Genomic DNA, 25613 nt, shown 5'->3' with positions numbered 1-25613 from the left:
ACTATTCTTTGAGAGGATTAAGAGCGTTTGTATCTCTGTGAGTCTTTGTCTCATCAATGTGCAAGCGCAGACTAGTGTGTAACGTGTGCATTTTGTTTGTGTTTGTTGCAAATTCTCCATCCACTAATATCGCTGTCTGCAGGAATTTTCAGCTGTCTTTAGTCACCAACACTGACGCGTGACCCCTTTTTGACAGAAAATCCCTCCTCAGATTGTTCAAGTTACTTAAGCAGCAGAGAAAACACAGACAAATTGCAGTATCTTTAAATAAATCTCTAAGATTTTATTACATACAATATACACACGACCTGGACCTGTGAATTTGAATTAAGACTTAAGGATTTAGGGAGGCGGTAGATAAACTTCAGTTCCAAATGAAAGGCAATTCAGTGGGACAGAGGAGGCTGATAAAGTTATTTTACAGCAATTAAGAAATAAAATGACATATTAGAGTAAAATTTCTAAAAAATTTCAAACCTACAACAAAGTTAAAACAGCATCTTGCTTAATATTCATCATACCACACACCAGATCACAACAAGAAAATACAAACCATAAATAATATAGACAATATTAACATCAACAGTGATTGCTGTCAGGGGGAAAGGAAGAAGAGCACCAAGGAGGAAAATATAGAGGTGAAAGAGGGTAGAAAAGTGTATAAAATTAATCTCTAGTGGTTGTAGCCTTTATTTCATGTTTATGCCATTTACATTTTCAATGTGCTTTTTGTGTTGCAAAGTTGCTAGTTTAACACTTTGAAACTACTCTTTTCCACAGAGAATCTCTCATGTATATATATGGCAGCAACAAGAAGATGGTTAGCTTAGCTTAGCATAAACACTAACCTGACCTGTCCAATAGGAGGTAAATCTGCCAACCAACCCCCACCTTTGTTTTTGATTAATTGAGAAAAAAAATCGTAAGTGTAGAATAAACATTAGAGCTTGTTTCTTGAGACCAACAACTATAGAACCAGTGACAGCTTTAGAAAGTTATTGCTTTCAGCATAGTGAAATACAAAATCATCCACTGAATGGAAAAAGTGTCACTTCAGCTTATATGTAAAACAAAAAAAGGTAGAGCAAATGCCAACTGAAACAGCTAGCAGACTTCCAGTCTTGACCCTAATATTTGCAATTGCAAAGAAATATAACTTTTCATGCTGAACAAAAGATGCTGAATGAAGCTCGATACTAATTAGCATATTTAAGAGATTGCACTCTTGTTGGTGCCAGCCCTTTAAATCTGCGTAACTCCTACTCTCTTTCCTAATCCAGTCAAATATAGAATAAAGCTATTCTCAATCACAGTTTTGTCAGTCGGAAAAAATGAGTCTAAAATTGTGACTGCAAAGTGCTCCATGAAGACATAAAACATGTTAATCCCTATCAAAGCAATTTGAGGTTGTAGCTCTGTTCTGATAAAAATTGAGATTTCATAAGCTTAGCATCATCTGACAAACCCATCATTCACAAAAAACAAAAGCTGTGCTGTGATTTAATCTATATTATGATGTAAAAAGATTCCTCACACAGTCCACAGCCCCCTAACGCCTAAGGAGAATACTACATGTATGCAAGCAGCCCAGAGGTGCTGCTGCTCCTTTTAGCCACTAAACAAGCAGAGAGGATGTTAAAGACAGAGCTGTTCCTGCAACAGGAGAGACGTTGCTCATACAAGGCAGAACTGGGGATGATTATCTTAAAAACAGCTAATCGTTTTGCCAGTCACTTCGTCTCCTGCTGTGATGTGGTTGTGTGAACAGCAACTGCGGAAAAAGACTGGAGCAAATTGTCCGCACGTTCCCCTGAACATTACCAGCAACCAAGTGTGAAAACGTCTCAAGTTGACAACACTGGGGGCGCTCCTTCAACAAGTTTCCACTCTGCTCTGATTGGCCTGAGAAGGCACCAACTAGTTTATGCCCCCGGGTGCATGATGAATCATCAACATGTTGAGGAAATTTAAACCTTTAGAATATATAATAGAGATGTGAAGTGAAAGACATACCATATAAAAACCCTTAAAATGTTCAAATTGATTCCAGGTCATTTAAACCTTGGGGCTTTAGGGGGGATTGGATCATCTTTGGACAGAACCAGGCTACGTTTGTACTCAACTAATCTAACATGTCTTGCAAAAAACAAACTAAAAATAATATAATTATTCTTTCAAATGTAAAATAATTAAATTTCCTGAATAAGTAAAATTGGACCAGAATGAGATCATGAAAAGAAAAGGAGAAGCTAATAACATCTGGTTGTGCGTTAAAAAGCCGGTGATAACACCAACAAACATACTAAACAGCTTTTATCATCAATGGCAGACTCACAGTTCAGGAAGTTCAGGCAATCAGATCAGGAGCATTTAAGGTTTGGTTTAAGTTTAGAAATAGAAAATCAAGACAGCGATGGATGTGGGGGAAAAAAAACAACTCTTTTAGCTCACTTCTGAATAAAACTGATCTCAGGCCGAGTTTTAAAGGGGCGTTCTCAGAGGTGGTTCATATGCTGTTATTACAATATTTAATATCTATCTATACTAAACTCTGTGTGAGCTTACTGGTCAGTCAGAAATTAGCAGCGCAACCAGCTAGAAATCCAGTCTGGACCCTTTAGTGGAGTCTTGCTAAAAAGCTGAAACTGGGAAAAATCTGTCATAAAACGGAAACAAACTAACTAAAGCTTTTTGCTGGTAAAATACTATCACGGCAGGTCACAAGGTGGGATGGTGTGTCTCCGATCGTAAGCAGTGTCGTCACTCTCCTCGCCATCGCTCACTTCACACAAAACTCTTTCTCTCTCTTCCTCTTCCTCTGTTTCACTTTCTCGCCTCAGTCGCTCCCGTTCCCTGTCACGCTCCCTGTCACGCTCCCTGTCCCGTTCCCTGTTCCTTTCCCTGTCCCGTTCCCTGTCCCGTTCCCTGTCCCGTTCTCTGTCCCGCTCTTTGTCCCGTTCTCTGTCCCGCTCTCTGTAAGTGCGTTGCAGTGTGGAAATCTGAGTGCAAAGAAAAGGATATGAGATCACGCAGACTGCATTCGCTGACTGTTTAACATTCTCAGATGTTAAAGGAATAGAAGCAGGGTTTGCAGCAGTGGACACTGGTTGTTTTACCACACAACATACAATAAAACTGGGCAAAATCTAGCTTGTATTAAAGGTAGATAACTTACATCTTTTTAGTATCACAAATCAAGATCAAAAAGCTCTAACACAGAAAAACATAAAGGAATGCTTTGTCAAAAAGATATATGGCATTACAGTACAAGAAGAAGCTAAGGGTAGATACCTGATTATCGTGGCTGGGCAGGGCACAATAGCCCGGCTCCGTCCTGCGGAGGAAGCGTGGCGAATGAGTACGGAAAGGTCGAGGGGAATGGGAGCAGACAGAGTGTGGAGAGGGAGATCGGACGGAGCGTGGTGATGGAGATCGGACCGAACGGGATGGGGAGTAAGTGATGGGCTGGGAGGGAACGTGGCTGTGGTGGTTTAGTTTTTGGGGGCGTGGGGAGCGGGGCGGCAGCTCAGGCGGTTTAAAAGGATCCATCAGGTCCATCTCTGTGAGGACCGGTGGCGGGGGGATGAAATCCAGCACTTCCTCTGGTTGGAGCATTTGAACCTCTGCATCAAGTTCTGCAAGCTCCTCCTTTGACAAGTGATCCACAATTCCAGCACCAAAAGAGTCGCCTACCACATTGATGGAAGTACGCAATCTATCACTGATTGGACAAACAGAGTTAGTGTCAGGGAGTAAGGAGAAAAGATCCCCAGAACCCATATTTGTACAACCACTCTCATAGATTATAACACCCCAACATAGACTGCAGAGCAGTGACGTCTTATTCCCTGCTCATCAGACACCTGACTCACAGCAGCCAGTCGACAGCGATCAGCAGACTGATGTCCTGGGTGGGCAGGCCGACTGCCGTCAGGATCAACAGCATGGTCACGAGTCCAGCACTGGGAATACTGGCAGCTCCAACACTGGCCAGGGTGGCGGTCATACTATGGAGGAAAAGGTGTATTTCAATCACTGCAATGACAGATGTTTGATTGGTTGACTAACTGGCACTTAGGTCATGTGGTGGAGTGGTTTGTCTCCAAATGTGACTTCTGTTTTCAGTTAAAAGTTGGTCTAAAACAAATACTTATAGTCACAATTTGATACCATCTGCAATGGTGTTGTGAAGAGGTTTTTACTCCAAAATCTAGGTTTTGTTGAAAATAACATGAAACAATGTCCTTTTTCTGCATAATAACAAAAAAAAGAAAAAGAATGCAAGAAAGTCCCCATATAAAATTCATATTTAGGGATTCCAAGAAACAGCAACACCAGATAAGGCAGAGGTTAAACCACATTTAATCGTGGAAATGACTGAACTTGCGAGAGCCTTTGCTGTTGATTCAGCATGTTTGCTCAGTCGAGTGGGTGCTAAAAAAGCCCTGTTAATGGGGCCATAAAAGGTACTGAATACCACATGAAGTTTGCTGGTGAGTTAGTGTATGGACTACTTTAAGATCATAGATATTATACATTTTTGGCATCACAAAGTTGAACACTGACAATAATAGTCATAGTATGCATATATTTCTATTTTAAATTCTTCTCTATTCGACAGATTTTGTTGTTATTGTTGGGGTCTTGGAGGCGGGCTGTAGCAGTGTGGAGAAGCTCAGCATTAATTGTATAGTTGTCTGCACCTGTCCTTACCTACACCCTTAACAAATGCACTACTCTGTTCTTTTGTGTTACTGCCCTGAAGAAGGCACTCATGCCGCTACGCGTGGGCTTTGTTTTTAAAATGTCCAAATAGGATTTGTCAATTAATAAAGACATTTTAATTGGGAGTGCCTTAGTCAGAGAATTATTTGAACTTAGATGTACAATACCTTGGACTAAAGAGCACCCAAACCCAAGAAGCCTACAAACAATTGGGATAAGAGCACGCCATATTCTACAAACTCATTGTTGGGGTATTCTTTGAGTATCCCAGTTGGAAGTTGAATACTACCAAAAAGACTTCTGAGAGTATGTGAAACACTAAAGCACAAATACACAGAGGGACAGACCAGCGCTGAAGCCAGGGTTTTATGGAACTGTCCATGGTTGAACTGCAGACGAGGGAAATGTATGCATATGAGGATAAAACGGTACTGTATTCTCTGTCATATGGTAATAAATGTGTCCTAATCTACATTTGCATGGTAGCTCAAAGCTGTGGGGCAGCTCTCAAAAGATGCAAAACCTGGAAACTGCATCAACTTGTGGGAAAAAAAAGGTACAATATGTCTACAGTTTAGTGAAAGCTCATACAGTGCCCTAACAACCTGACATCTGTGTATCTATTTTCCTCCTATATAAATGCAACACAGAGGACGCAGTTTTTCTGTACACAACAAAGCATGTAGGAATGCTGCTTGTCATGACATGTCTGCAATTAAAGAAATGATCAACTCCTGTTGGTCCCACATGTAACTGCAGGGCTGTTTGGATGCTCTTCTGGACCATGATATCTTCACCATGATGCCATATATCTAATTACAGAGCTCTGCATTACATCTTAATTGCTTTTGACAATCTGCAGCTCTAATTATTATTAACTGGGAAATGAAATGGTTTACAAACCATTTATGAATTATATTTGACAACAGATTTACTGCAGAAGACACCATGGTCATACAGCACGTTTTGAAAATTAGATTTTGGAATTTGGTGGTAAAAAGCCACTGATGAAAGACATACAATAAACAATTTTAAAGTGCTGAGCACCATTTGTAACCCACAGCAATAACAAGCTGAATCTGTACCAAGTAGACTGGTTCCAATTAGACTTAATGTTTCGCTAAAACCGCAGACATGGGAAAATTGCCTCTGCATTGCATTTGTTTTAGAGTCTCTTTCTTCCATTAATTTCTATATATCACGAAAAGCTGCCTTATTCGTGCAGGTCTTTTGAAAATGCTTTTAACTTGGTTTAAACTGTTGTCTACATTATTAAGAGCATATTCACAATCGGGACAATGTTACACGTGGCACGTTGTAGATGCAAATAAAATGTTTGTATATATGAGCAGTTAAAAACAGCAGTAGAAATATGATATACATTCAACATACATTCAAAAGCTTATATCATACAATGTGATCTGGTGTTGGTTGCTGTTTATGGGGTCAGATTTGCTTCTTTGAGTGATCTTAGACACACAAAATCAAGAGGTTCTTCAATGTCCAACCAGTTTGGAAGAAGAAGACATGACCCCCCAGATGAAGGGGATAAGGAGATAGGCTGTTTGCTGCAATGATGATAAGGACAGTGAGTAAAATGTTTGATAACACTGAGTAATTTGTATAATTTACAACCTTGTGCGTTGTTGCTGTTAGTCCGCAAGTCATGCTTGGTCCAGCTGTTTGTGTTTACAGCCCTACCCACACGGTTTCCTGTTCCCTTGTGCTTTTGTTCCCAGCATGCAAGTACATTTCTTCAGGCACATTTTGATCTGAGTGAACCCTAAGACCTCCTTTATTGGTGTAAACAACAATAATAAAACAAAAAAACAACAATAAACAGCTTGTCAGATTAGAAAGATTAGAAACTATCCAGGAAGTCAAGCTCTTGGTGATGGTTAATAAGATTTAAGTCTTTATGTACAATTGGGATTGACTTTGTTTAAAGGATTTTGTCAAAGAATGAAAGAAACCCATAGCTCCTTTTTAGAAATTCCTAAACTGTTTCCAATTTTGTTGGCTGGCTAAAAGAGAAAGGAATATCATACACATGCAGTTATTTTGTAACATTCTCGAGCTCTTGATATGTAAAAAGATATTAAGTTCAGTACTGTTTTGTTGACAGGCTTGACAGGAAATAAGTAAAAAAGACTATAACAAGCTTTTAAAGTCCCATACAAGCAGTTATAAATTCCTATAAAAACTCACTTATGTTCCTCAAAATTGTACACTTTGAATTTTTTGCCCAAAAAACAAACAAATTCAGTAAATGCTAATCAACCCTACCTAAATCTCTGCTTGCCGTCAGCTGAAACTGAAAGTGGCCTTCCCTGTTCACTCTAACTGTGTTTATTCTTTGCTCAATTTAGCATGTCTTATATTGCAGTAATTGCAGAGGGACAATCACAATAAGAGGAAGACAAAGTATCAAAGATCACATGCAAAAGAAAAAATAAGAGTAGTAATATATTCACTTCATAGAAAAGCTAAGCTATCTCCCAGTGGAGACCCTGGATCTCCAGAGCCGTGGGGATCTTTGGGCTGGGAGCTGCATGTTCAATCAAGAGCTTGTGATTCCAGAAGGTCCCTCATGTTCATCTAAGTTCCCAGGAAAGTGCTTGGTAGAGTTAGTTAGACTACCTCCTGTAGTCATAGCAAAGCAACCTCCCAACTAATCAATACTGTGTATGAATGCAACAATGGAGGTGTTTGTGAGTACTGTTTATATTTTCTATACATTTTTTAACTGAACAAGGCAGTTTTAAACTCGGGAACATGAGGTGAGAACAGCTCTTTTGTGGAATTAAACAGCGATCTTGTCCATAATGAATAAGAGATACTGAATTGTGTTTGCATGCACCCTGGCAGTGATTTCTACACCATTCACAGACAAGAATACAATATATACAATAACAATAATTCAACTGCAGCAGGAGAACTCCAGACATGCATAGATACAGTTAATCTGAAACCATGCAGCAACTTTCCCATAACAAACAGCAAATGACAAAAATTGGCAAAAAAAATAAATGAAGTTTGCTTCCACAAAGGATTTAGTCACACCGCTGCTTGCCTGTTCTCTTTAGTTTGTTTCAGACATATGAAATTGTACTGTTGCTGTTAGTTTTTGCATTGTTTTTCACTTGCTGCCTCGTGTTAATGTGACGATAACTGTGAGGCTGAAGCGCTTATCATCGGGCCATGCACTTAAAACATGTTTCTTTGTTATTATTCTTTTGATATCTTGATGGTTATTAATAAAATAGATAAATTCAGAGATGTGCAGACACCTGCTCAGAGGCCTGTGGAACACATGTTCCTGCACCTCATAGCACTCAACAGCATTATGTTCCACATAGAGAGGAGAATTCAGGAGGTCATAAAAAACTATTTTATTTTGGTACTGTGAACTGAGTTCAGAACTTCCAATGGGTGAACTACGAACATTAACATTATCCGAGCTCACACAGTTCACACAGTATAACTGTATAGCACCACCCCTTAGGCTGTCAGGATTGGTTCATGAAAGAAGCCTAACCAGAACATGTGGGCTGTTTGACCTTGTCTTGGTGAGGATGAGGATGTAGGTGATGCTCTATAATTCACTGCAGAGATCATGCACCATAGCACCGATGGCTGAATTTGCCATGATGTGTCTTGTTAATATAACAAAAAAAAGAATCATAACAAAAGAAAACATATAGATGTGTTTATTAAAAACTTGATTTTTAGCGGAGGGGGACTTTAAGGAGGAAAAATGTTGTCAATGGTAATTAAATTAAACCTTCTAGCAAACCTTCTTATAACTTGCTATGCTTTTGATAGCATCTGAAAAGCCCTTTTGAAACATTATAGTTCCAAGAACTTTCATCAGTGAAACCATTTGTAAAGCTTACAAGCTTTGCTATGCTACATAGTTGGTACGAAATTGTATCTGATCATGTCAGAAGGTATGGAAATCATAAGTCTTCTAAAACCTCTGCTGTTTGAGCGATGTGCAGTTTGAGGAGCTCTGGTTTGTCTCTTCTGTTTGTTGGAACCAACTACTTCATGAAGAATTCATAAAAACATCATACCCAATGTAATATCCATGTCAAATAAGGATAAATAGAATATTGATATGCTTTGAACTCAGCATGCCATCTTTTTCGTATGTATGCTTTGACCTTTTAGTTATATCTTTGACAACAGAGTATGTGTTTTCTTTTGTGAGTCTCCTACCAAAGACAATAATGTATCACTGGGTGATTAAACTGAATCAAAATGGCCACACACTAAGCATAGTATCAATTCAGACAGGCCACACAGCCAAGCTCAGCCACATTTCTGTTTATCTTTGGCTCTCAACACATCAGCTGATCAATGTGGAATTGTTATGTGTGGAGTCTTTGCTGCTTTCTGTCTCAGGCATTCCATGTGGAGGGGCCAAACTTTTATACAATAAACGATAACTGCAGATGGATTGACCAATCTTGACTGAATTATGCTGTTTAAATTAGTAAATAATGACACACTTTTAGTAGGTTCTGAATGTTTTGTAAAAGCCCAAAAGTAAAAGTTGAGAGAAGAGTTAATAAAGACCACTGGAGAGAAAAGTTTAAACTCTGGCTCCATTCTCGCCTCAGCACAGCTGGCCAAACATGGTGTTAAGTGGGTGTAAAAGTTGGACTGTTGGTTTGTGAAAGCTACAGAAACTGAAACCGACCAAACAAATCTATTCTTGGAAAGATGTGGAGGGAGGGAGTATACTGGCGCCTTCATATCTGGAAAGACGAGGATCACTAATTCTCAAAAAGAACAGCACCAGAAGAAGAGCATCATTAATTGCTCATACACATACCTGACAGTGATAATCTGTCCACCGTCCAGGGAGATGTCGTTCATCTGGGCGATAAAGATGGCAGCCACGGCCTCATACAGGGCGGTGCCGTCCATGTTGATGGTGGCACCTATGGGCAGCACGAAGCGTGTCACACGTTTATCAATCTTCAGATTTTCCTCCAGACAGCGGAAAGTCACTGGCAATGTCCCTGCACTGAAACAAAGGCCACACAAGATGCAAGTAAGATAAAAAGGATGCAGATGTCCAGAAAACAGCAGTGTCTGTTTCAGGATATAAAATAGGCAAACAGTTGGTGTGAGACATAAGTGTGGAGGTTGGGAGGAAGGTGAAGGGGTAAAGGACACAAATAAAAGGCAGCAGAAATTTGAGTCGGTTGACAGCCTCCTCCTAACAGCTGGTGTAGGCCACTGTTTCAGTCCTCCAATATGTGAATTAAAGGAATTTGATTCCTAGCCATGTTAAGCTCGGGTCATAATATAATTAGTGAAACGTTGATGGGATTACCCGTTTTCACTAAAGCCTCAATGATGTGCCAAAATGACAGTTGGTTTCAGCAGAATCCCTGATAAGCCGAGCCAAGCCAAGCCAGGCAGGATACAGTGGGGCTGGTGTGACTGGTTACTACAAATCCGAAGGCTTACACATTTACGACTTGAGATCTGTCTGACATGGACTTGTCAATGATAGCCAGCACTCACGCATTTGGCTCTGCTGTCCTGATTTGTCACTGCACTTTCATGAACAGAATTTTGCAATCAGGCCTTTTAGATTTAACCAAAATAGCAGACAGCGAGTAGCAAGCGATGCTGGTTCATCACCGTAATCAGCAGGTGCCTGAGGAATGGATGGTGTAAAAAGTGACACAAATGTGGTAACACCTGAGCAAACAGAAAACTTGAACGCACACCCACACACACATTTATGGTGACATACCTGCTGGCGGTGCCCAGAGCTGTGATCCATGCCTGGAAGATTCCAGTGTAGAAAACTATGGGGCTTTTTCTGGTGATAGCGAAGAATATAGCAGGTAGGATTAAGCCACCGTGGATCGCCAGACCCACAATAACAGTCACCATGTACATGCCCAGCTGCCTGGCCACCACCTCCAGGTCTCCGATGGCTGCAATCTTGCCCGCTATCAGAGAGGCAATACCAACAGGAGAGTACCTGCACACAAAGTTATCAGATGATGACCTATGTCTTTTTTTTAAGACTGACATTAAATGTATTCTGTATATTTAAACCCCCCCCTGTGTGACATCCCATTTATCTATTTTTTTAATCAAAGGTGCCAAAAAACTGACCACAACTCTTTATATTTGTAAGATTTACTTGTCGTGCATTTATTTTGATTAAAAGTGAGATATCAGATTAACGTTCGGTGACAATACATTTTCTTTAGTCAGCTTTATCGTGCAGTTGTTCCCATTCCTGAATACAGGCTGCTCTGTTTGGAGATCTGAACTGAAGCAGTGCTCCCCTATAAGCCCCGCCTCCTGGTTTGTCCCATCACGACAGCAGCCTGCTCCTCCAGGTCAGCTGTGCGCTGAACCCCGAGGCTGACACTCTCTGACAGTTGTTTGTATGACAGTATGAAGTATGAGTATGAAGTGTATATGATTCGATTAATGTACTCCTTCTAGGATACGTTTGTCTGTATACACTTGACTTTGTGTTTGGCTAACTCCATAGGCCCCCGAGTAATATGTTTACATTGAGTGAGTGATGCGAACAGGACACAATTTCTTTGGTGTCCAGCTGCACATGTAGATGGCCTAGGAGAGCTATGAGACAAGCATCTTGCTGTTTCTGTTCCAACCGCCTACCCAGCTCCTATTTCCTTCCATCCCTGCTCTGGGTGTCACCACAGTCCCTTTCTCTGCACAACTTCTCAGGATCCTGAGGCATCAAGGCATGCGCTGCTATCTGAAGGCATGCTCTCACACGCATCTTTCCACATCGCTCCTGTGCGCATCTGCTTTTTGCTCTGCTGCCAAGCGACTCCTCTGCCATTGGCAGATACATTACATTTTGGAGTTCTTCCACCCCAGTTCCCCAGGGAGCCAACAACGTTGTTCCGGGCCTCGGCTCCTGCTACTCCCCAGCATACCACAGACTCCAGCATGTCCCAGGGAAACCTGCTCTCTCTCTCCATCTGTCTGTGTCCTTCACTAACACTTTCTCCCTCTTCCTCCTTCTTTCTTTCCTTTTCAGTCTTTGCTATTCAACCCTGTTGCCTGTTCCCACAATTTGTCTGTACACAGGCTGCGCCTTATCCATCACTGTCGCTGGCCTCTGTGTGTGGTATCCCCAGAATGTCTGAGCAATGCAGCCGTTGGCGACCAAGAGCAAAAACAGAGACACATGTTGTGCATGCACACACAAATACACACAGAGAATACAAAACACTGACCACATGATCATTGAAACCATTGACATGATGATTTCATTTAGGACATTGAAGAAGTCGCACATGACCTTCCCCCGCTCGCCCATCCTGCCCATGCAGATCCCAAAGGTGATGAAGAAGCCAATCAAGCCTTGACAAAGACACAAAGCAGTTTGACAGCGTACACTCCAACATGCAGTGGAGCAAAACAAAAGCAAAAAAACTCAATTAAAAATGAACACGATGAGATGAAAAGACACAAAACATATTACACTTACCAAGGACGTTCATGCCCCATTTGTATTCCAATTTTTTTCTGCTAATTATTAAAGGCTCAGTTTGATTTGGTACTGCCACTGGCACCTTTTTCAACACAGTCTGAACCTAAAATGAGCACAGACCGACATTCAGATTGATCAGTGGTTTAGGGGTGCTGTGAAAAAACAAACAACACAGCAAAACTCTGCTTTTGCAACGATTGCAGTTCATCACCAAACAAAGACTTGGCAGCTGGAAAATTAACTAAGGGAACAAGATATTCTCACATAAAAACAACAAAGAGACAGAAAAGAGACGGAGAGGTTGAAAGGGGGAAGTACGTTTCCTTTCTGTTAAAACATTTTAATCTTTTATGACTTCAATGAATCCCTAATGGGTACAAACAAAAGATTCAGTAAAGCTGAGATGTGAAGAGAGGCATAATAAAAAAAGGAAAAACTGATGGAACACCACAGGGAGAAGAAAAAGAACAATGGTCTCTGTAAGGTTAGGTCGGGCAGAGCTCCGTGTTCACCAGCAGATACCTCGCTGTTGTAAATGCAGATGTAGCAGTGCAGATGTAAAGAGATTAGCAGTAGCAGGAAGGCCCGACCTCACCCCTCACCCAGTTAAATGCACATATACAAATACTTCTAATCATTCAGACACACACGCATGGCACAAAAAACAGGATACTGACAGACAAGCCACTGTTGCATCATGACTGAGACTTACATTAATCCACAGATTTCCACGCACTACTCCCAGCATTAACAAACTGACTGTTACCCTCATATGCAAAAATACCAACAATCTTTTCATTGCAGCTCAAAACAAGGATATTGCTCAAAGACTATTAATAAATACTATTTGAGGGAGCTCTGTTTTACACACAAGATACCTTGAATCAAACTAGGCCTTCACACGGAGCCCTATGTATGAGCTTTTGAGGACACCAGTTGTTACCCACCAGTTGTTGACAACTGTTCTTCCTTCCTTAAATCAAACTGCTCAGTGATACCTTATACACACACATAGTAAGGATTTAAACTGTGACTGAGAGCACAAACAAAATTTTACAATATTTAACGTAAACCAAAACTTGAAGTGCATTTGGTAGCCATTATGGAGATTTAAATCTCAGACGATGAATCTCTTAATTTTAGCTTATCAAAAAACAGGAAACCCTTCTTGTGAACAGTCTCTGAGATCTGAGATTTCTCATGCTGGTGCATGGACTGTGTAAAGAGGAGGAATTAGCCTCCACTGATCAAATATGAAGCCAGTGATGAAGTGCGTTAAATCTGTATTCTACCCAATGGCAAGAAAGACGATTAACATCCTAAAAACAAAGTTTAATACAAAGGCAGTTGAACACACGACAGGCGAAAGACTGAGTCCAAATAATTAAAATCCCCTCAAAAAATGGGAATTCCCATAGGAAGACAAAAAGGCAAAAAGGTGTATATCTGTAGTGAGGGGTAAATCAACTAATGGATCATGGGTGAGCAGCAGGCAATTAAAAAGAAGCAGGTATTAAGCAAAACACACACAAAGCAAAAACCAACTAGAGCAAAAGCTGGAAAAAAACATGAAGGGAGCATATTTAATAATACATGAAATGACAAATAAAAACAAGATTGTTGGAATTTTTGAGAAAATTGTCCAACTTTTCACATAATTTGTTGCCTAATTAAACACATCCCTGGTGAGTTTATAGTCTCACTGGCTGGTGGAAAATCTTCTTTAATGCAGCATGATTTTTCATTTAGTAAATAATGGTCTCATTAAGAGCAACACAGATGAAATGAAGAGCCAGAGTAACGTCACAAGAATTCTGTTCAAGGGGTTCAAATAGGCAGATACCTGTTGGAAGCAGGCCTGCACCAGATTCTCAGGGAACAGGTTTCTAATCAGGTCGAGGAAGGCGTCCATGCTGCTGACCTCCTGGCTCCTGGGTGCTGAGGTTCCTGTATTTCCCCGCAGTTTGGGGTTCCCCGGATGGATTCCCAGCACCAGGATGACCCCCAGGATGGCAGCGATGATAGTGGTGGACATGTAGTACAACATGGCTCTGCTTCCCATCCTGCCACTGGAGCGGGCGTCAAGACCAGCGAGGCCTGAAGGAGACAGACGCCAGATTTGAAATGACATGCTCACACAGCTGATTAAAGTGGATTCAGAGAAATCCATGTTGTCCTAAATCCACTGCGCTCCATCTAAAATCAACTTAGATTAAGGCATATGCCTTTTAGTTTTCCTTTTCATAATGCTTGCATTGTCTCTCTAAATTTAGAATATTGCCTAACTTTCTCAACTGTCTGTTGACTAATTCCTCACACCTTAAACTGACCAGAAATTGTCAGCAAAAATAAGCAAAGTTTGGGCTTGGATGTACTTGGATATGTCCCAAACTACAACCCCACCCCCTCTGTCCCACATAACCGGTGAGAAAATCCTTTAAAGGAAAATCCCAGTCATGTTTAGACATTTTCAGTTGGATATCATTTTCATGCTAAAATAAGATTTTATATCAGCTATTTATAAATGATTTTCGAATGATATATAAATTCTAATTTTGGAATCTCCCCTTGTTTGGAATTTTCCCTTGTGGGATGAATAAAAGTCTGTCTTATCTTATCTTTTATGCATAAGTCTGTTTTATAAATAAAGCTACTGGACTTAATCAAGACAACTGTTTGAAAGCCTCGACTTTACAAGTTAGGGCTGAATCCAACTGAGAACCACAGCACTACACAAAACTACTGTTTCCTATGTAGCAGGAACTTGAAATCAAAGTTGAGGTAGAATCATGCACCCACAGACTTCTACAAAATCTCACATTTTTCAGCCCATCCTTTGGATAGATCTGCTATAAAAAGTTATTTTTCCTTTTTCAGTTATAATAGCAGTAAAATGGTGCGGTATCTGAAATGCATACAAGATGTTTGGTTCAAAACAGCACTCACCATGCAAATGCTAGAATCATATGACCATTATCTATAGATAATACCATATCGAGAAATACTCAGAGGACTGCATTGGCGGGGTGAAGGACAGGAAAAGGTCGATAAAATTGCGACATGGTTTGGGAGCAATCATCTCGCCTTAAACAATAACAAGATATATGTGGTGATTGTGGGTTTTGGCCGGATCAGGAATACGCCAAAAACTACATTTAGCTATCCTGGGAGAAGAGGTGGAGTTTATCTGGACAACAGATTGTACTGCAAATGCAGAATTGAGGCTGTCTACAACAAGGGACAGAACAGACTGTACTTCTTAAGGAAGCTTGGGTCCTTCAATGTTTTCAACAATTATTACATTTTTATTATTATTGATCATAATAAAAAACAAGTCAAATGTCATCAGATTGGTATAAACTGATTATTAAGATTAGTTAAAAGATCATTGTGAGCATTTTAGTACCAAATACTTTTAGTATTCATTACTATGTGTTGAACACTCCATTATTGTTCTCATTAACTTTGTGTTTCTCTTTTTTCTTTTCCATAGGAGGTATCCCAAACCTATAGTTTGCCACCTATAGACAGACTCTGTACTTTCCTTCTGATTTTAATGTGTAATGTCAGAATGTTCAGAAGATGTGTGGCTTGTGTAAAATTGGTCCCAATTTTCATTTTAGACTATTATCCACTGAATCTGTGGTCACATTCACATTTTTTGTACATTGGAATGAGTAGATTCAGGCGTGCTAATAGTCTCCTTTGAAAGGGTGAATCAGAGGCAAAAACCGCACAACACAGGAAATGGATGGTGAGTGGGTCGACTCTGTTATATTTATGCAGAATAACTCCCAGAGACAATCAGCCATCTGCTACTACTCATCATGTAAACTACATGATGATTATTTCACTCCATAATCTACCATATATGTCACTGCAAAGTGACTCACCTGTGATAAGGCTGGAAATGATTAGAGGCAGGATCAGCATTTTCAGCATCCTCATAAGGATGTCTCCAGGAAAGGAAACCATAGTGAGGGTATTACTGTCTTTCACCGTCATGTACCGCAGGGTCATCCCAAACACTGTCCCCAAAACAACACCTGAGGAGGAGACAGGGTTTAATCCTTCATTTGTGCAAACACATTACCTACAATCCTTAAAGTGAGAATAACATCAAGTTAATTTTTAAGTTTTTCTCGACTCCCACCCCCATTTCAAAAGTCAGGGAGAAACACAGTTTATGTACTTGTTTAGCTGGGAAAAAAAAAGTCCAAAAGTTGGAACATGATATTGAGTTTACAGTGTTTGAGTGTACTAACTGGCCTGCTGTTTTACATCTGACATGTAGTGGAACTCTGACTAATGATAGCCATCTACTGTAATGTAAACGGCTTCATATCTGAGTTTAAATCTTAGTGACAAATTACAGACAAAAATAACCCACTTCTTAACTTTGCAGCGCTTTTTTGACAAAGAACACTGCTATGGTGAAACATACCAAAGTGTTTACAGAGGCAGACTAAAGACAACATCAAGCCTACGATGTCTCATGGGAAAGTGATTGTGGAGAGTGTGCATTCGGGTTTCCGAGTGGCGACATTTGCAGCAGATTTTTTTCACTCCTAAAACAATAAACTTGTTCTTAAATTGATTTGTATTCAGCCAGTGGGAATGTGGGGATTCGAGATGCAAAAGTTAAGTCTTTTTTCTTGAACACAGAAAACTTTCAGAGCATAGATTGCGCTTCTCAGTCACTGTATACCGAGAACAGTGAGTCCCAGTAGCAGGTTGTGGCTACTCTGGCTGCTGTGTTCAGCATCTTTAAATGCAAGGTCTGTGTTGTCAACTTGCAGGGTTTCTTCTTTCTCCTTCTCCTTTTTTGTCTTGGATTGGTTGGCTGTCGGCTGGTTTGTCATCCTGCCTGTGAAGGAAGAGGGAGAGAGATGGGTGCTGCTGGATTAATTCATCTTCCAGAAGTCAACATCTTGCAGACGTGGTACAGGTTAGTCTCTGAAGGTTGTGCTATATGATAAATACAATTTAGCAACATTAAAATTTCTCAAAAATGCACCAGTGGCCTGTATGGTTTGTAAAGTAATCTTTTCCTGTCGAGAACTGTCTCTGTTCTTGAGGTTGGATAAGGAAAACCAAAGCAACTACGGCTCAGCATGAAGGAACTTTGATTATTTTTGGTTTAGCTTCCGGAGGGAAGTAAAAACGCACGACTGCAGGAAACCCAAACAGAACAGGCACTGGCAAACCAAGACATGAAGAAACAACTCCGGAGATATAATCTGTGCATCCATCTAAATGGAAAATGCAGAAACTTGTTGTGAGGTGAGAGACAAAAAAGTTTTGCAGATAAATGTAGTTATGAGTTATGAGCTATTTGGTTGTGTGACATAATTGGACTGTTTTTTTGACCTGGGCACAGGCTTCAGTAAATTATGCTAAATCCATAGTAATAGAATAGTAGAAGACTAAAAGGACTGATGGCCACTCCGTATAAACAGAATTTTGTTTCTATTTTTAACTCTGAATCTATTTACATGTAACAATTTGCATATTTACACACTCACATTTGCTATTCACTCAATTATGCCACCATCAAGTGCACTATCTGCACATAATGTAGTACTGGATTCTTCCCAACCTTAATGCTCACCATTTAAACTGCATAAAAGAAGAAGATGAACATCCAACTAGTTTTTAAACTTGCGAAATATTGCGGTCAAGGGCTCTACAGTTGTTGCCACGGATAACTCACCATACAAATAAGAGTTATACTTCAGAGTTATTTCTATTCTTTTCTAAAAGCAATAGATCTGTCTTAAATATAATGTGTGTGATTCAAAGCTTCATGGAGAATCATCCAGCTGGGCGGCTCACCCATGTTTTGTAAGTTGAAGTTATTTCAGAACACAGATTGTAAACTTTTTTGACACCTTACAAGTGTGGTTGTGACTCTTATTTTATGTTTGTTCTTATATAATAAATATAGAATCAAAAGGAACAAACATTACACACTTTTTGGGCATTGATTACCACGGCAAGCAGGAGAGTCAATGTATTCAATGAAGAAACAGCTCCATATTTATTAGTTAAGAGTTTATTTGTCAACTGTCAAATGCGGCAACTACCAATCACAAGGGAGCTTGTGGTCAAATGTTGGCATCGTTATCCACATTTTTAATTTGAGACAAGGCTGTACCTTGTTATATCTTTTTTTTTTACTATTGAGTGCATACGTAACACAATGGAAAAATTAGACAAGATGCACGATATCTTCCTCAGGTGTTGCACTTTGTAGTTTGTAATTTCCTGGAAAATCATTTTAAAACGTTCACTACTCATTCTGCACTTGAAGACATTTGTTGACAAGGGGGACAGCCCCCCCTAACTTCTGTTTTAATATGAAATCTGCAGATACATGGAAGCCAATAGCATTGTGCAAGTTGTTTCATGGGAACTCAAAGTTTACATTGAGTCATTGAGCAGCAGATAACTTGTGATTTGTCTGATTTTAATTCTTCAGGGGGAATGACTGATTGGGCTCCCTGTATTGCTCTGAGCTCTCTGGTTTCATTGTTTCCCCACTCATGTACTCATTTGCTTATTAAAGCTAAACACAGCTGGGTGGGCATAAATTATATTAGCCATAGAAGAATCAGCTAATAAACAAAACTGTTTGTACAAAATTTATGGGGATTTATGAGGATTCTGGAAACCCTGACTGCCTCCACAAATTGTTTGTCTTTTCAGTGTGTTGATGAGATATTTTGTTCGATCAGTAAAGGTTTAAGCTGCTGGTTTTGCTACAGAGAACGTCAGAGGATGGATCGGCTGATTCAGATTAATGTGCTGATAAATGTAATTGCTCTGTTGTTTCGATACTTCCTAAAAAAGATCAAAAACGGGATTGAAATGGTGGCACCTGATGAAAAGGGAAATCACCTGAACAAGTTGGCCTCATCCTCTACATGTGTAGTCATGACAAACCATTCAAAAGAGGTTAAGCAAAGTGACACAGCAAAAATCATAACCTGATTATTCATTCTGAAATGTTGAAATCTGTGTATAAAGAAATGCAAACAAGTGGTGATGAATAATCAGCAAAATGTGTGAAATGATAAAGTCCATGTGCAAATCCAAACTCTTATCCCAACACCTGTCGACCAATAACTATCACTGTCTTTACCCTCTGAGCATCAACACAGGATGGCAATGGAAGCAATCAAATTTCCCTCCAAGGCAAAAGAAAGCGTCAACAGGAATTTGTCTGCTATCTGATAACACCACACGAGTCCTCTCAACTGAGACATTTCAGCTGCACAACACCATCTCTGAACATCAATCATACATAAACACATCTGGGGAGCAGAGCGGTCATGCCAAATCCTTGTCACAAGTACAAATGTAACATTTACTAACAGTCGGACTCGCAATAAGAAATGATTATAATCAATCAGCTCAGTGAATGGTATTGTCTGAAGCAGGACGGCAGTACTGTACAGTCGTGCACGTTCACCAAAAACACAATAAAGGAGGGAAACACGAAGAAATGTCACCTACTGGTTTATTCGCTTTCAAGGAATCATCTCCACCCTCTCATCTCCTGCTGCTTGTGGCCATGTCTGCCCTCTCCACTCTCTTCAAACAGATGCTGCCCCAGGCACACGAAGTCAGACAGCCCGTGTGATCAGAAAAATCTTATATTTTAGGGGCGGAGAATGTCCTGCCAAGTTTCAATCGCAGAGATATAATCCTCAGTGAATGGACTGCCGAGGACAGGAGGGGGAGGGGTTCCACTGTTATAGTCTTCATAAATCCTCTTTTAAATCTTTACATCATTCTTAGCATGAACACTGTTCGGTAATGTCAGTTGGCCACATGGTCGTATTTACACAAATCTGAGGGGAATGTGAGGGCCACAGGCTGTTTTCATGAAATATATTAAAGGTGATCAGAAGATGGATTTGGCTCTTGTTTCTGTTGTTTGTTAAGATCATAATTGGCCGATAAGATCTAGGCAGAACCACACACAAAGGAGTCATAAAAGAGTCTAATTGGGTGGGTACAAAACAGGAGCTTTAGTGTATTGCTGGCTGCAGGATAGTGTTTTGTTCTTTGGAAGGAACAAGGAAAAGCCATGAAAATCCAAAATACAAGAGCAAAGTCAAGTCTTTAAAAAACAAAAGTCAGAAGGTCATAAAGGTGCCTGTATTTTTAGTGTCAAGGCAGATTGAGGCCCTGGAAGAGTGAAGCAACAGCATACATTCAGTGAAGAGGTTGATGATGAGGACTGTAAGCTCCAAGGACACACTCAAAGACTGAAGCTGTGCTGCAAATCTGTCTTCATTCCCCAACAGACAGATTATTTTCCTGCTCTAGGAAATGTCAGAGCTGGCTCAAGACATAACATAGCTGGCCTCGAGGAATCAGTTCTTAGTCTGCTGTCCTGTTGGCTCAGCTCAAATGAGGGAAACTATTTGACTTCTTAAGTTTCTTTGCCAGAAAGGTTCTTCACAAAGAAGAAGAAACAGATGCTGTTAAGAGTGTCAGAGAAAGACCCAGGATATGAATGACTGTCCTGTTATATCGTATTACAGTTTTGTAACCATAATAAAATGCTATTAAAATCAGCAGGTTAAGATCGGTCAAGCAGTTTACCTTAAATCCTGGATTTTGTCCAAACATGACAGTGATGTTACAACTATCCCAGGTGGATTCTGGACAGTAAGGTTTTAAATTCGAAGGGGGAATACCTTTGATTGTTCATAAGAGTTTTGGAAACACATTTAACGAATGACAGCTTCAGCAGAAGTGAGCTGAGCCCAGAACAAAGAAATAACATGGTATGGTAGTGATGGCGCTGCTGTTTCTATGCCCTCGTGAGCCAAATACAGCCACAAGACAGGCAGACTTCCACATGAACTTTAAAGAAATGGATTCTGGATAAACACGAGGATCCTCAATGGAAACAATGTGGCGGTTCATCCGATGCGTGATAAAAGACAATGCGTGACAACCCTCACAATAAGTCTCCACATGGCCATGTTCTTAAGGCACATCTCCTTCATTTTAACTGGTTTCCAAGACGACGGGCTGCAGTCACTGAATGAGTTAATCTCCCAGAGGAGCAGGTTTTGATTACTATAAATGAGCCAAGGCTGCACAGACCATCCGAACAGGACTCCTCCTCAAAGTCTTCTTCACTTCAACATTACAGAACCAACCGGGTCTCCAGCCAAGTCTCAACGCAAGTTATTTGTTCTAAAAATCAATATAAGAGCTTGACTGTAGATTCCAGTGACTGATCAAGACATGAATTGTGCAACTATTTTGAAAATAAATGAGTATTTCCAGTCATTTTTCAGGCTAAAAGTCAATTTCCAGCATCTTACATGGGAGGGTTTGTTGGTTGTCTTGAATGATGTGACCCGTCAGGGTTTGATATTCATGTATGTTGTGATAACAGTTAATAGTTGAGTCAACCATAAATCAACCACACACATTTCCCTCTACTTTGGTTTCAGTGTTACTCAACTCCCATTAAAATGCAGTGAGTGGAACCTTTTTGATTTACACCAACATTAGAGTTGTTCATAATTACACAGAGAAGATCACAGAGAACAGCACAAACAAGTTGCCACAATGTGCAGATTCCCTCTCACGTGACTGTGTGTGTTCTATTAATATACAGTATGTTGCAATAGATTGTTTAGGAGACATCTGTATGCGTGTTTTTTTGTAAGTACGGGTGTGTACCGGTGTCTGTGTCTTAGAGGATTATTTCTGTAGTTGATTGTTTGGTGTGAGCTTTGCTCCAGATATAATCCTAACCCCGCCCCTCCACAGCTCTCGTTCAACAGAGGAAAAGAGGATGGTCACTGCTGCACAGCAGAGATGCACTACAACTCTGTACACCACCAGCTAGGAGTGAAAAAACATGGCAACTGGTATTACCATCAATATGCAATATTAGTGATAAATCATCCACTGACATAAATGTTCTTTCACAGTAATATGTTATTTTAATTGTATAGTCTGCCAGTTATTTTTTACAATTAGTCAATTGGTCATTTGATAGATGTGAGAGCACAAAATAGTGGAAAATCAGCCCAAACCACTTGAACTGTTAAATATGTAATCTACCCAGCAAACAAAAATCATAAAAATATTCAGATTCCTATATACAAATCAAAATTGTGGCGAATGTATACATTTCAGAAGCTTTATTTTGAGAGAACGCATTTTCTTTAAAAATTAATTGACAGTTATTTCGTTACTTTGTCACTTTTTATTGCTCAGCTAATCAATTACTCATTTCAGCTCTAGTTGGAAATTCTTCAACAGTGCAGCTGGGAAACAACAATTACTACCAAATCACACTGATCAGTTCAGCTCTAAATTAATAAAATCTCTCATCAAATTCCCAGTCTCCCTTTTAAATAGTAAAATAATGTAGAATACTATAAGGTAGTCCTTTACCTTGCAAATATTGATAAACTGTCTGTCTAAATCTGAGCTGTTGTTTAAGCTTATGTAAATTAAAGCTTTTAAAATCAACTAAATCTCACCGGGACTGCTGTCGAACCCTAACCGCTGTGGTATGGATGCGTCATACAAACACATCTGCACTTCAAAGCACAGCAGCAACTAATTCCTTCAACATATGCAAAACTGCATTCAAACATGTGTCTGGGGTATGGCTTTACCAGATCACTACAGCTGGAGGGTTAAATGTATATCAACTCTGTCAGTAAATGTCAGTGTCAATCAGATCAGGTCTGCGCTCAAGAGATCGGTTATGACCACATAGGTCAGGGAGCTTCTGAACTTGTTTTAACCCCTTTTAGGCTACATGGGATTTGAGTCGTCCTGTAGAGTTTCTGCTGTTTGTTTTAGGGTTACATAAATAACTTTAGGGTTTGCATGTTCTCTCTGTTCCTGCTGGGTTTTTGGCAGGCTCTCCGGTTTCCTCCCACAGTCAGAGACATGCATGTAAGGCTAATTGAGCGTTCCACATATACTGAAGGTGTGTTGTTGTCTGTTTCTTTGTCATATGCCTGCAATGGACTGTTGACCTTCCCAGGGTGTACACTGACTGTCGCCCATAGTTAGCTGGGGCAGGCTCCAGCCTCCTGTCACCCTCTACAGGTTCAGCATGTGCAAGTATAGTTAATGGATCAAAAACCTTTGTGGCGTGGAAACATCTTACTTGTGTCTGCGAGCTTTGGTTGCCTGAGTGAAACCAGATGGCAAAAGAACTTGGTTCATACAATGCTTTTCAAGTCATTGAGTTTTGTTTAACAAACAAAGCACTTTACAATTCCACATTCCCATTCGCTCTGCATTTCATCTCCTATTCATGCAACAATTTTCTCTATCAAACGCTCGTGGATTAGCACATCTGGGGCAATGTGGAGTTCAGTAAACTGCTCAAGAACAGTTGAACGTATGGATGGAGAAATGGCTTCACTGACTTCTGACTGGTGGACAACCGCTCTACCTCCCGAGCCGCAAACCTTCCTGTCTGGAACTCATATTTAATGATGTAGGCTTACTCTCTAAATGATATGAAGCTGCAACCAATTATTGAAGTTCTTGTTTCAACCTTTTTATCATATTGCCAAGAAATAACTCTGGAGTCAAAAATACACATCACAACTTCACAAAGCTCAGTTTATCTCAATAAATTTCTTTCATTTGGCCACGTTATTATTTGCCCAAAGTCACCGAGACATCTTCATATATTTTTGTGCAAATCTCAAAGATAATTATAGAATCTTTGGTATTTGTAACTGAAAAGGACATGAAACCCTTTAAAAAATCTTCAAAGCATGTTAATATAGCTCCCTAAATCAATTAATCAGTGATACATTTAGGATTAAATGCAGATCTGATGAAAATTAGAGATCAAGATGCAGCCAGAGACCTTCAGAGATAGGTGGTGTGGGTGAGAATAATCTCAATATCTTTTTACATAATAATGTGTGGTTGTGTCTTTCTAGTACTTATCTTTTGCAACCAACCGCAAAGGTGTTTAATCTCCTGTGACTTTATTCAATTCTTTTGTTTTTTTTGGGGGGGTGGGGGATTGATTAACTAATTGCTTCATCCATTTGTTACACTTTTCATTAATGTGGACATTGAGAGAGAATCTCAAGAATGCTGCCACCAGATAGCGACTTTTGTGTGTGCGTGTGTTAAGATTTCAGATTGGATGGAAATGCAGTGAGAGTGCGAGAAAACGCTTGAGCTTGTGTGAGCATGATTGAGTCTGCGTGTGTGTGACACATGTCATACACTCACACAGCCCTCCCCTCCTCTCTCAGGGATGATAATCTCAGTGTATTAATCTGTTGTTTGAACTCCTTAAGCACAGACTGTCTATCACATCTGCTCTCCTCACCCTTGTAAAGCCCTGCTATATATAAACTCTCTCTTTTTCCCATTTTCTCGTTTTTGATCTGTCGCCGGTATTTCTCCATTGCTCCTCAGTCCAGCAGGACTGAATTTCATAAAGCTCATTTCCACCGTACAGTAAATCCATCTTCTCTTTTGGCAAGCAGACATTCTGGAAAACCCTTATTCCTGCTTTAAACCTCTCTCATCCTCTTCTCCAGGTATGATGCTCATAAGTGATAAGACATTCCACATATTTGCAAAGTCGGCATCTTTAATCTCTCAGAATTACTGCAGATCACACATAAATAACATCTCTAACGTATTAAAACATCCCCTCCCTCTGGGAAGCTTATGATCATAAGTGACTCAGACAGAACAAAACAAGACATATCACTCATCAATCAAATCAAAACAACTCTGTCAAAGGGGGCAAGTGGTGTGTGTAAAGTGCAAGTACAAGCAGCGAATGAATGGCAGCACACAGAGGTGAAAAATCAGAAAGGAGGCAGAGCTTACCTGCTGTGTGTCGCTGTCTCCCGTCCAACAAGAGCGAGGCATCGGGAGAGATCCACAGTGCAGGGATGTGGAGATGGAGAGGCAGAGGGGACAGGAGGCAAAGTCACAGTCCTTGCGTCATCTGAGAAAATTTGCAGATTAATACAACAGCTTGGTGTTCTGAGCCCCCCACCCTCCACTGCATCTCACCCTCCTCCCCTCCCTTTCTTTCACTCTATTTCACTCACTTCTCCCCATCCCAGGCCGCTATCAGTGCTTTGATGACATATTTCAGAGAATAGATGATTGAGGAAAAATGATAATCACTTTGAGCAAGTCAGGAGAGAGATGAGAAATGCAGCTTTTAGATGATTTTAGAGACTCGATTCATGCAAAAACTTAAACAAGAATGTGTGTGTGTGTGTGTGTGTGTGTGTGTGTGTGTGTGTCTTTGTATGGGGGGGGCATGAGTACCCTCCCTTCCACAGGAGGGAGCTATGACTCTGTACTGTGAGGAGAAATC

General features: G+C 40.2%; 1 protein-coding gene across 1 annotated transcript; it reads right to left on the bottom strand.

Moving 5' to 3' along the window:
• Positions 1-321: 321 nt before the first annotated feature.
• slc1a9 (solute carrier family 1 member 9) lies at positions 322-25213 on the bottom strand. Its single transcript, XM_075453455.1, has 11 exons — positions 25112-25213; positions 16947-17105; positions 16132-16284; positions 14082-14335; positions 12236-12341; positions 11982-12108; positions 10502-10735; positions 9566-9760; positions 3873-4007; positions 3292-3721; positions 322-2999 (listed from the first exon to the last, which is right to left on the bottom strand). The coding sequence occupies exons 2-11, from the start codon at positions 17098-17100 to the stop codon at positions 2709-2711; spliced, it is 2079 nt and encodes a 692-aa protein (XP_075309570.1). The 5' UTR covers positions 17101-17105; positions 25112-25213; the 3' UTR covers positions 322-2708.
• Positions 25214-25613: the final 400 nt, after the last annotated feature.

The sequence above is a fragment of the Odontesthes bonariensis genome, chromosome 21 (assembly GCF_027942865.1).
Source record: "Odontesthes bonariensis isolate fOdoBon6 chromosome 21, fOdoBon6.hap1, whole genome shotgun sequence".
In the NCBI taxonomy this organism is placed as follows: Eukaryota; Metazoa; Chordata; class Actinopteri; order Atheriniformes; family Atherinopsidae; genus Odontesthes; species Odontesthes bonariensis.
This window is presented reverse-complemented; position numbering and strand designations above follow the sequence as displayed.

What these genes read in the sequence shown, in the direction of transcription:
- slc1a9 (XM_075453455.1), bottom strand. Translation starts at nt 17,100, where the DNA reads ATGACAAACCAGCCGACAGCCAACCAATCCAAGACAAAAAAGGAGAAG. An exon ending in CATTTCCAGCCTTATCACAG is followed by an intron (nt 14,336 to 16,131) that starts GTGAGTCACTTT and finishes TGTCTCCTTCAG; the next exon opens with GCCTCGCTGGTCTTGACGCC. An exon ending in TGCCCAGCCACGATAATCAG is followed by an intron (nt 3,000 to 3,291) that starts GTATCTACCCTT and finishes CTTTGCACTCAG; the next exon opens with ATTTCCACACTGCAACGCAC.